We start from the raw sequence: 11,655 nt of genomic DNA, 5'->3' as shown, positions 1-11,655 counted from the left end.
ATTTAATAAATGATGTATGTGGTCTACAATGTAGATCACATACATCATTTATTGAATGAATCTAAAAAGTAGAAATTTGCTTATAATAGTGACCGGAGGGAGTAGTTGTTATTAAACCTGGCTTTTATGCATGGGAAACATGGTTCCTTCCAGCATATTTTAACTATGCTCTTCCCACTGTTGTTACATACACCCAAACTAAAGTCATATTGTCTCTTGAGTAGCTGGCGGGTATTAACAAAAGATACTCATTTAAGATGAAGAGTGTACTCTTTTCCTAGTTCAGATTTATCCCTTTTTTTATTGCAAATGTTAGTAATTAATTTTTGATTAACATCTCATTTGTCTGAATTTAAATTCAGAACCTCCAACTCCTTATCAGCTTAAATCAGTTGAGCTAATTAACCTTCATTTAGATGAGATAAACACATTCTATCTAGATTTATCTAGACGGGTGTGAGGAAAATAATATCGTTTGCCGGTTTGGATAAGTAAATCCATGGGATTGTGATTTTCAAGAAATCAGTAGGTGATAGGAACCCAAATTAAGAGAAACAAAAGAAATGGTATTATTGATTGAAAAGAAAATATTACAGAAGATTATCCCTCTGTAATCCCAAAGCAAAAGTTCCTCAGAGAAGAGACATTTCTCTCTCTGCCCAAAACCAATAAGGTTCCTAATTGAATTATTTTTAATTTTCCTACTGTTGTGGCCAAATGGCCTTATTTATACAAACTAAGGGCATAAACTGCCTGTAACCGCTCCTAATCAATACAAATTACTGCATAAACTGCCTAACTGCTCCTAATCAACACAAATACTGCATATTATACAAAATGCTAACTGCTCCTAAATAACTATATATTAAAATAACTGACTGCATCAGCGGTTACCCTATCAATACCACCGGATACCTAACATTACCGACCGCTAGAAAAACAGCCTTGTCCTCAAGGCCGAGTTAAAGAAACTAACTTGAATTCTTTTGCCCCCAGGATCCCATTGTTGGAACCTTGACAAGCCCCCTTCAAACAACCAAGCCACATACAAAGTTTTATATTTGCAACTCCTTTCTTTCAAATTCAGAGGGAATGGCTCCAGCGGAGGTTGTGGGTAAACCCCACCCTCTTGCTCTCTTTTTCTAACTGTCATGTAAGATTTTCTTCTTGCTTTCGCTTCTTCATCTGCCCCTTTCTCGTTCAATACTCTTCCCCCAATTCTATTATCCTTGCGACTCTTCTTTGTTTGAATGTTCTCCATTTTAGCATCAACAAACTTTTCCGACGAAGGTGAAATTTCATTGACGTACCTTCCTTCTCCATCGTTGATGGTCTTCTCTAATACTGGTTCATCGTGTTTTTCTGTCATCTTCCAGAGTTTTGGTTTTGATTCTTGATCATGATTTTGCACCATTTGTTTATCTGTTGAGTGCTCCATCTGTGCTCCAAATTCTCTAATCATGGCCATAGAAAATGACTTCCAGTCAGCATCTGGGTTCTCTTGGCACCAAGAATAAAACCACAACAACGCTTCTTCATCCTCCATACTCGTGAAAGCCCACTGCAACTTATCACATGAGTGAATTTCATTATCTGCAAAGAACATTTCAGCCCTTGTGATCCATCCAGCAGGATCTGTCCCAGTAAATTGTGATAGTTTATACTTCAAAGTCCATATTCCATCCATCTCCGATAACACTGGTTTCCTTCTCGTATCCGGTAGGTCGGACCAATTGATAGGAACCCAAATTAAGAGAAACAAAAGAAATGGTATTATTGATTGAAAAGAAAATATTACAGAAGATTATCCCTCTGTAATCCCAAAGCAAAAGTTCCTCAGAGAAGAGACATTTCTCTCTCTGCCCAAAACCAATAAGGTTCCTAATTGAATTATTTTTAATTTTCCTACTGTTGTGGCCAAATGGCCTTATTTATACAAACTAAGGGCATAAACTGCCTGTAACCGCTCCTAATCAATACAAATTACTGCATAAACTGCCTAACTGCTCCTAATCAACACAAATACTGCATATTATACAAAATGCTAACTGCTCCTAAATAACTATATATTAAAATAACTGACTGCATCAGCGGTTACCCTATCAATACCACCGGATACCTAACAGCAGGAGTCTCACTCAAGAAATATACAGCTTCGTCGTGGTTAAGAACATATATGACATAGTTAATGAAACGGTTAAATAGAATCAACAACATATCTTAAAAATTTCCCAAAAAAAAAAAACATATCTTAAAGGAGAAAAAACAATTTATGAATTTAAACTCAGCTAAATATAATGAATAAAGACATGAACGTCTTAACCAAGAGGTTTGACTCAAATGTTTATAATTCTTAGTGTATGGTAAATCATCTGAGTTTAAATATTTGATAAAATAACATTTGATGGGACTTTATATATTTAACACGAATGTCTTAAATAGTCAATTGATCTGAGTAGTGGTGAAAAACTATGAATCATGAATGGAATAGCTATGGCTACCCAAACTCGGTGCTCATCAGTAACCCTTATTTATATGGAATGAAGTGTTTTGAAAAACTATTATAACATTGTGTTGTATCATTTAATTAGAGCAAAAATATTGAAACACAAACCATATCAACATTGTATAGACACCGTATACCATTTATTTAAGGACACCCTATACCATTTGTTCCCTGAATACGTGCGCAGAAATCTATACCAAGCTACACAATGTGTATTTTTTTCAAAATATACATTGTGTTCCCTGAACACAATGTATCCTAACCTATTGAAATACGGTGTATGGTGTCTTCTCTAATGTTTATCCATTTTAGCTCTTTTTGACGGTGTTTATCCCCATTAATTAATCTGTGATGTTTGTTACGATATGACTCCAAAACAAAATGGATAAGTTTTTCACATACATGTTTATTTTGAAAAAACATTGCAAATCTATTTAGTACATAAATAAATTATTAATGATTTGATTCCTTCACATGCTGTTGAGCTCTACTTTTTTAAATAGTTATGATAAATTTCTCTCATTCTATTTTTTGGTACGAAACTTTTTTTCATTCTTTAATAAGGTAATTATAATCATTTTATCATCGGTTAAATTTAATATTATAAATGAAAAACAATTCTTTGACATATATTTGACTCCTTATAAAATTTAAAGCAGCTCTGTCACTTGCTTAAAGAAGCGTTTGTAAGATTTGGTTTTCATTTTCTAACCCTTCTATAGGAATTAATAGGAAGTGTTTGCAAATGAAATATATTTTATATCACTAATACTATATAGCTACAAATTAGAAGAGCTTGGAAATCACTGCTCAGTACACCACAAGTTGTGGCAACTTGGTAACATATGTACTAGTTATCCCCATGCCATCGCACGTGGGTCAGAAGAAAAAAAGGAAAAACATAACACATATTATATTACATTATCTTTGCTAGCAATATTCACACAACCCTCTCTCTTTTATTGTGTAAAATTCATATCAATCCTACTATTTTATGTGAGATTCATTCTCAATGTAGTAGAAAGAGTGTATCGCTAACACTCTTCGTCTATTGCCATTAAGTACGTTCATTCTATAGACGAGACCGAATAAACACTCTCCTCCCATTTTTCTGCAGAAGATTAATTCCCTTAAAGACATCGCCGTCCATTTTGTTTGGAGGCTGTTGCGACTCTTCAACAAGTTTGGTTGATGTTTTGTACTGCTGCTTTACATTGTTCATGTCTTCTGTCACTTTCTCCACTTTAGTTTCAAAATTGAATTCATTTGCAACCTTTTTATTAAGCTGTTTCTTGGTCTTCAATGGTGTTGGCATCGGTATATTTATCAATCCTTCAGGCACCATCTTATCTACCTGCTTTCTACCTGCAATGAGCATAGTAATGATATTTGAGGCATTCCTCGTCCCAATATGGAATAACATGAAGCGTTATAGCATTTAATTGAATATAATCCAAATAGGTTCCATAGTAAGGAGAGAAGATCAGATGCAGAGCAGTCCAATTACTAAAGGTAGAAAAAGAACATGAAGAACTATTAAAAAAAAGACTTAAGTCAATGTTTTCGATAAAAATATGGTCTATGAAAGAACATTATGCAATCATTTGATCCATGCAGCTGACACCTAGTTGAATAAAGTTTGATAGTTGTTGTTTCATTGTATATACACATGCAAAATTATTTGAATCTCATTTTCAATTGTTGATTTTTCATTCAACAGATTTAACTCATCACTTTTTCTTCTGAAGTACATTATTGGTTTTGGAGAAGGTAATCCAATCACATAGATAGTTGTCATAGTCACAAGTCAATGGTTATCTTATCTATTACACAGTATATCAACGACAAGGAGCAATGTATCATGAGAATAAGTGACCAATGCATCATCAAACAAGGGACAAGTTGCAGTTTTAGTTGTCCTACTCCTACCCATATGCTCAACTACTCATTTATCAATATTGTAAGATAAACAAAATTACAAACTATATTTTATTTTTGTCTTAACCCTTCGGTTCCCATAATATGAAAGGGGCTTTGGTTGGTAATACAAAGTTCTGTCGGAAGGTAAGTAAGGTCTGACGAAAAATTGTTTTAGTCAGGAATTGAATTTGGATTCTCCCAAAAGATTCTTAACTGAAATTCATTGACCACTTGAGTCAAGCCACTTGGTTAAATTATAGACTATATGGAACAACATAATACAACAAAACATTTGTACAATCTTCAAAACAAATTACAGCATTCTACTTCATCCTATTACTTCTCTTGTAAGAGTTTTCCCATTAGTAAAGAACCAAATAATGTGGGTGAGTTAGTAGCAAATTCCGGTTTAAGAGAAGTAATAGGATGAAGTAGAAGACTTAGTCCCAATCTAATAGAAGAAAGAAAAGGATTAAAAGCACAAGATAATTAAGTAAGAAAGTTATTTCAAATCTAGTAGAAGAATGGAAAAGAAGAAGAGTAGAAAATATGGGCGAGCTAATAGGAGGAGGACAAAGAGTAGTTAATTCCCATTGAATATGATTGAATACGATTAAGACTCCTTTATTATATTGGTTACTTTAAGTGTAGAAGTATTGTTATGTTTGCGAAGCTAAAAAGAAAGAACTCACCAAACAAGCGCGCCGGAAATAAAACCATGAAAAAAGAATGCATATGGAAGCAACGGTTCCGCCATTAAAAGCAAGATGATGAAACACAGAGTTATCCTAACCTTTCTCGACCTTTGAGATTTGTTTTGCAAGTTTTAACGAGGCGGCCTACTTTCTCAAAAGTATCATTCTCTAAGTCTTAAGGTCTGATGAAAAATTATAGACTATATGGAACTAAGTCTTCTACTTCATCCTATTACTTCTCTTGCAAGAGTTTTCCCATTAGTAAAGAACCAAATACTCATTTTAGTTGAGGCCAGTGTTAGCTAGAAGTTAATCAATGTTGATTACTAGCAGTCACGAAGGGATGGTGTGGCGGATTTTTGACAAACACCATAGGCTATTTGTGAAAGGATGCCCCCCATGGCGACACCCTAGGCACAATTGTGTGTTTATATAGCAGATTCACAGCCTTCTGTCATCCACCATCAACAACAGTGAAGCTGACCCAAATCAACCCCATTCACTTTGGATAATAAATCAAACAAACAATTACAGAAAAAAAAAAAAAAAATTAAAATGATGTTGCAATATTTGGGACAGCTCTCTCATACTCTCATTGTGTTCTTACTCTTTCTCCCTATCTTTTTGGTCTTCATGTCAATACTTATAATATTTCTTTGATTGTCTCGTAAATTGTCCCAAAAATGGTTGTTCAAATAACATACCTCTTAAATTCTATCTTACCTACTTGGGTTGGCCCAAACCCACTATCACCCTATATCCTAACAGAAAATAGGTACACTTTCTAACTATATAACAACATCAAAGCATATTTTTATTCTAACTCTAAACCTCTCACTCTTAACCACATGAATCACCTACTGACTAGATCATTGAAGTCAATGCACTTACGCCCCGCCGTTGGGCAGGGCAATGTAGCACTGCCGCGATAGATTGGGATTGTCATCCACCATCTCTTGCAGCCATCGAATCTTCACTTTCATGTTTATAACATAACATGTATGTATTTAAACTAATAAGTGAATTAAAAACCAAAAACTTATTTCTAATTAAACATCTCCAATACACCACCAGGGTCTAGCGCAAGTTGTTGATGCGCAATGTGTGATTATTGTAAACCCCGGCTGCGGAATGCTATTACTAATGATAAAAAAAACAGGTCTAATGCAAAATCTAATCTCATCTAATCTAAAACTAAAAACATAAAATCCAACAATGAAGTTACTTTTTTTGTATAAATAAATAAATAAATAAACAACGAATACGAGCAATTTCGTTCTGAACAGATAAACAAAAGCTTTGATTCAGAAACATAATTGGATTAGAGTGACAGAGAAAGAAAAATGGACCAGGGATGATTTTGAGGGAGCCGTCGATGGCGGAGCCAACGGCGAACTTGACGATATCAGCAAGGATTTGGCTTAACGAGTGGCGGCGAGAAACGTTTGACACGGCGGTGGCCATTCCGGCGGCGAGTATGTTTCAATTCCGATGAGGAGATTTTGTTCGGACGAAACAAGGTGTGTGTGGTTGCGTTTTGCTTTCAATATTGGTTTTTACGACATTTCAATTCTGTTTCTTTGGTTTCTTTTATTTTATCCGTAAGAATAGAATTACACACTTCCTCGTCTCAAAATAACATTGGTTATATGCAAGGTCCGTGTTCAAATTCCGACCACCATAAAAAAATTTAGTAATATTTACTAAAATATATTTATTAATTGTAGATAGTGAATTAGTTAAGTTTGATGAAAATCGTAGTTAGTGAATCAATTAAGTTTGATGAAATTCAGGAAAAAAAAAGTATAATAATGGGTAAAAAAAATAATAAATATTGTGTTAGTATTTTAAAGTGACAATTATTTTAAGACAGAAAAAAATTTACAAAAAAGAAAATTATTTTAAAATTGAGGGAGTAAATAAACAAACAATTAACTTTCCTTAAAAAAATTAAATTCATAAACTATCACAACGATGTTTTAGAAACTAGATAAAAAAACAACGATGTTTTAGAAACTAGATAAAAAATCGAACCGGTTAGGACTTTGGATCACAAGGTTTAACAAATTCAACCGATTAAGTTGATCCAGGTTATTAATAAATAAAATGATAAAGATATAAAGAAAAACATTAACAAATACCCCCAAAACACTTTTAATAACCTTAAATAAACAGCTCTGAACATGAGGAGAGGGGATGTGCGAGTGTATCGTGATGGCCAGTGGCACCGCCACGGGCCACCACGCCGGCACGTTTCGCCGGAAGTGAGGATCATTGGGGGGGTAAGGGGTCCAAGCAGGGTGCCACAAAGGGGTGGGAATGAGGGGGATTGGATTGACGTGAGACCGCGACGGAGGAAAGCGTTGCGACAGGATTTTCAAGGTCAGGACAGGTTTCTGGAACGCCAGCGGCTTCGGGATAGAAACGACTTCAAGCTTCGGGATTCTAGGGTTAGGTATTCATCACGGGAGGAGCGCTACTATGGAGATTTTGAAACGGGTTCAGACTATACAGAAGGTAGGTCAGTTTTGGAGGAAGGTTGCGATTTGGGAGTGGTGGATTTTGAGGAAGGTTCTGATTATCGTAAATGGAAGCAAGGCTTGGGTGCAACATCGCGAAGGGGAGACCGTAACAATGGGAGGAGCAGCGCGGTGGTTCCAATTCAAACACAGCCACCGCGAGACTTGGAAGCTATAGGGAAGGGCGGTGCTACTAGTTCTGCACTAAAAAGGTTTGTCACTTTCTATATCACTAATTTCCCGCCACATGCTTCGGCTTTTTTCTTGCGAAGAAATTTTGAAGTATGTGGAATCCTAGAAGACGTTTTTATTGCAAATAATAGGAATCGAAATGGTGAAGTGTATGGCTTTGTCCGTTATGCTAAGGTTCGCGATGTTGATAAACTATTGAAAGCATTAAACAATGTAAGTTTTGGTCAATATTGTGTCCGAGCGGTGCTTGCTAGGTTTGATAGGAAGGGTTCGAGGAAGGAGGAGGATGTGCGGGAGGTTGAGGGAGGAGTTGGGAAGCGTAGGGAGCATCGGGAGGATGGAGGTGAGGTGGGTAAGGAGAGGAAGAAAGGGGTTGAGGGAGAAAAAATTGAGAGGAAGAGTGGTGTAGAAGAGGTGGCGGAGGGAGTGGTTCAGAAGGAGGGAGAAGGAGGTGTGAGAGTGGGTTCGGTGTTGGTAAAGGTGGGAGATACGGGGAGGAAGGGTAGGGAGGTAGAGGGAGGAAGAGAGGATCTGAGAAGGGAGCAGGGACAGTCGGGTAGGAATGCATGTATGGACAAATTGACAACGGGTACGAGATTGGTGCGGAAGTATAGCTCATGTAAAGATGATTTGAGGTGGGCAACTCGTGGCTTGATTGGTACGGTGATTGATGGGATGGCTATACCACTTATTCAGAGTAGAGTGTCGGATGCGGGCTTCAAGGATATTGACATCATTCCTCTTGGGGCGGACAAGGTATTTGTTCACTCGTTGTCAGATATTGATGTAAAGGAGATTGTGGCGGAAGCGAAGCAATTTTTTGATATGATTTTTTCAAATTTGGTGTGTTGGAATAAAACAGTGATGCCGTATCATAGGGGAGCATAGGTTCGTTTGTATGGCATACCGCTACATGCATGGAATGAAAACTTTTTCAAACTATGTGTACTTGATTGCGGTAGTTTTTTAAGAACAGATAATAGCTCCCTGAACAGAGAACAGTTCGATTATGCTAGAGTGTTGGTATCAACAACATCTTTAGATGTGGTGAATGTTACCGAACAACTCATTGTGGATGGAACGTCGGTGGATATAAAAATTGTTGAAGAGTTTGGGTTCAATATAGCTGATGACGTTTGTTTATATGATGTGGATGATAATTCTGAGTCTGACAATCAGGAACATGCAGACATGTATGAAGACATTGCAGCGGATAAAAATGTTGATATGTTGGCGGATAAAATAGTACAAGATTTAGTAGATATGGAGGACTTGAATACCACTGATGTTAATGGTTTGCTGCCAGAAAATGTGGCGATTACGGCATCAGCTGCTGTACATAACAAGCAGTCAGCTGAATCTGAACAGCCGGCCAGTCCCACTTGTTCTAAACAGTCGGATAATGTGAATGTGGAGATTACGGGATCAGCTGCTGTGCATAACAAGCAGGCAGCTGAATCTGAACAGCCGGCCAGTCCCACTTGTTCTGAACAGTCGGATAGTGTAAATGTGGAGATTACGGCATCAGCTGCTGTGCACAACAAGCAGTCAGCTGAATATGAACAGCCGGCCAGTCCCACTTGTTCTGAACAGACTGTTAATGTCTCTGAAAACGCTGAGGAATTATGTATGAAGCATGGCACTGTGCTGGCGAGTTCGAAGAGGGGACCGAGTTTGCAAGAAAAGGGTGTAGAGGTATCAGCTGAAAGGGAATCTATGAATTTGGTAGTGGGAACACAAGCTTGTACTGCTTTGGAGGCGTCTAGTAAACAAAAGAAAAAAATTACATCGTGCTATTCGAATGATACTCGGTCTATCGGTTCAGGCCCGTGGAGTGTGGATTGGATAAAAAATATTCAAAAAGGTGATTTAGCTCTTATTTCTTCCAAAAATAAGCGATTGAAGAAGGTAGGTAAGGAAAGTGGTGTTCGTGGGGGAAACGCAAGTGCATCCAGCAAGAAAAAGGTGGGAGGAGGATTGCGACATCCGGTATTGACTCTTAAAAAAATTGCAAGGTTACCAAGTAAGGATAGACAGGAGGTTATGAAGGTGTTACGAAATTCTAAAGTTATGTCAATGATGAATGAAAAAATCCAGCGTCGTCGTCGTTTACGGGAGAAGATAACAAGGTCGCTAGAGGTGCCTAGTGAAAGCTCAAACAATGTTTCCGTATCAACGGCTTCGGTGAATAATGACTGGCAAAATTGGCTCGTTTTACATGGTAGTGAGAAGACTAAGGTGAAGGATATTCAAGGTATTGCCCAGAAATATAGCGTTAGGTCCGGTGTTAACGCCTGTGTCGGTTGGGGGACATGTGGAGGATGGGATGTAGTAGGTTTGGTGGTGTGGGGGTGGAGTTTGGGCGGGGTGGGTGTTTTTGATGAAGTTGGTGTCATGGAATGTGAGGGGTTTAGGTAGTGTCGAGAAGAGGAGGGAAGTCCGGAAATTGGTGGGAGAAAAATGCCCTTTTCTTATTTGCCTTCAAGAAACAAAATTAGCGGTTTGTGATGATTCTTTATGTGCATCGTTGTGGGGACATTTAGATTATGCGTTTTCGTATCGTCCGTCCGTAGGGGCCTCAGGTGGGTTGTTAATTATGTGGAATTCATCGGAGGTGGAAGTTTGGTCATCTGTCAGTAAAGAACATATGTTACAAATTCATGGTAGATATATTCGGACGAATGAGGAGTTTTACTTGATTAATATTTATGCACCTTGTGAATCTCGTGCTAAACATGAATTATGGGCCTCTTTGTCGACAAGATTGCAGATGATAGGGGGTTCAAAGGTTTGTGTTTGTGGTGATTTTAATGCGGTTCGCAGTATTGAAGAAAGACGGTCGACTAGGGAAATTTTTCAGACGAATGATATTCAGCAGTTCAGCCTTTTTATTACGGATAATGGTTTGATTGATTTGCCTTTATGTGGTCGTCGGTTTACGTGGTTTAAGGGGGATGGTACATCTATGAGTAGGATTGATCGTTTTTTGTTGTCAGAAGAATGGTTTCTTCGATGGCCCAATTGCTTTCAGTTAGCCCTTCTCTGGGGCCTTTCGGATCATTGTCCGCTCTAGCTGTCTATGGATGAGGAGAATTGGGGTCCCCGCCCTTTGAGGATGTTAAAATGTTGGCAAGAGTTACCTGGTTATAGACAGTTTGTGCAAGAGAAGTGGCAGTCCTTTTTAGTTGATGGTTGGGGCGGCTATGTCCTTCGACAAAAGCTAAAATTGATTAAGTATGCTTTGAAGGAGTGGCACTATATGCATGCTAGTAATTTACCAGGAAAGCTTGATAACTTAAAGGTTCGACTCTCCGAGTTGGATGAAAAAGGGGAGGACGATGGTTTGTCTGCGGAAGAAATAGTTGAGATGAGGGGTATAACTCAAGATATTCATTCTTTGTCTCGGGTAAGTACCATTATCAGTTGGCAACAGTCACGGCTTCATTGGTTGAGGGAGGGTGATGCAAATTCGAAGTATTTCCACTCGGTTCTTGCTAGTCGTAGAAGGCGGAATGCTATCGTTTCTTTATTAGTGGACGGTAACATCGTTGATGGTGTGCAGCCCATTCGAAGTGCAATTTTTTCTCATTTTAAACATCATTTTGCGGCTTCTAATGTGTCTAGACCGGGGGTTGGTAATTTAATTTTTAAAAATTTATCTTATGTCGAAGGGAGTGGTTTGATAAAACCTTTTTCGGAAGCTGAAGTAAAAGCGGCAATTTGGGATTGTGACAGTTACAAAAGTCCAGGTCCAGATGGAGTGAATCTTGGTTTCATTAAGGATTTTTGGGAAATGATAAAAGCTGACGTTATGCGTTTTGTA

At 37.8% G+C, this 11,655-nt stretch overlaps 2 protein-coding genes across 3 annotated transcripts; both read right to left on the bottom strand.

Annotated features, from left to right (window-relative positions):
* Positions 1-545: 545 nt before the first annotated feature.
* On the bottom strand, positions 546-2,125 carry LOC146899633 (uncharacterized). Of its 2 annotated transcripts, XM_085738020.1 has the most exons (3): positions 2,000-2,125; positions 796-1,957; positions 546-753 (listed from the first exon to the last, which is right to left on the bottom strand). In XM_085738020.1, exon 2 carries the CDS (start codon positions 1,685-1,687, stop codon positions 932-934), a length of 756 nt encoding a protein of 251 aa, XP_085594146.1. In that variant the 5' UTR covers positions 1,688-1,957; positions 2,000-2,125; the 3' UTR covers positions 546-753; positions 796-931. The 2 variants fall into 2 exon arrangements, with proteins under 2 accessions (XP_085594146.1, XP_085594145.1); XM_085738019.1 differs by having other exon boundaries at positions 796-2,119.
* Positions 2,126-3,244: 1,119 nt separating this feature from the next.
* LOC146899632 (uncharacterized) lies at positions 3,245-6,712 on the bottom strand. Its single transcript, XM_085733834.1, has 2 exons — positions 6,471-6,712; positions 3,245-3,871 (listed from the first exon to the last, which is right to left on the bottom strand). The coding sequence occupies exons 1-2, from the start codon at positions 6,583-6,585 to the stop codon at positions 3,579-3,581; spliced, it is 408 nt and encodes a 135-aa protein (XP_085589960.1). The 5' UTR covers positions 6,586-6,712; the 3' UTR covers positions 3,245-3,578.
* Between the last annotated feature and the right edge of the window lie 4,943 nt (positions 6,713-11,655).

The sequence above is a fragment of the Medicago sativa genome, chromosome 8 (assembly GCF_051527215.1).
Source record: "Medicago sativa cultivar Bolivia chromosome 8, Bolivia_mono, whole genome shotgun sequence".
Lineage (NCBI taxonomy): Eukaryota > Viridiplantae > Streptophyta > Magnoliopsida > Fabales > Fabaceae > Medicago > Medicago sativa.
Note: the sequence above shows the minus strand (reverse complement) of the source record. Positions and strands in the feature narration are given on the sequence as shown.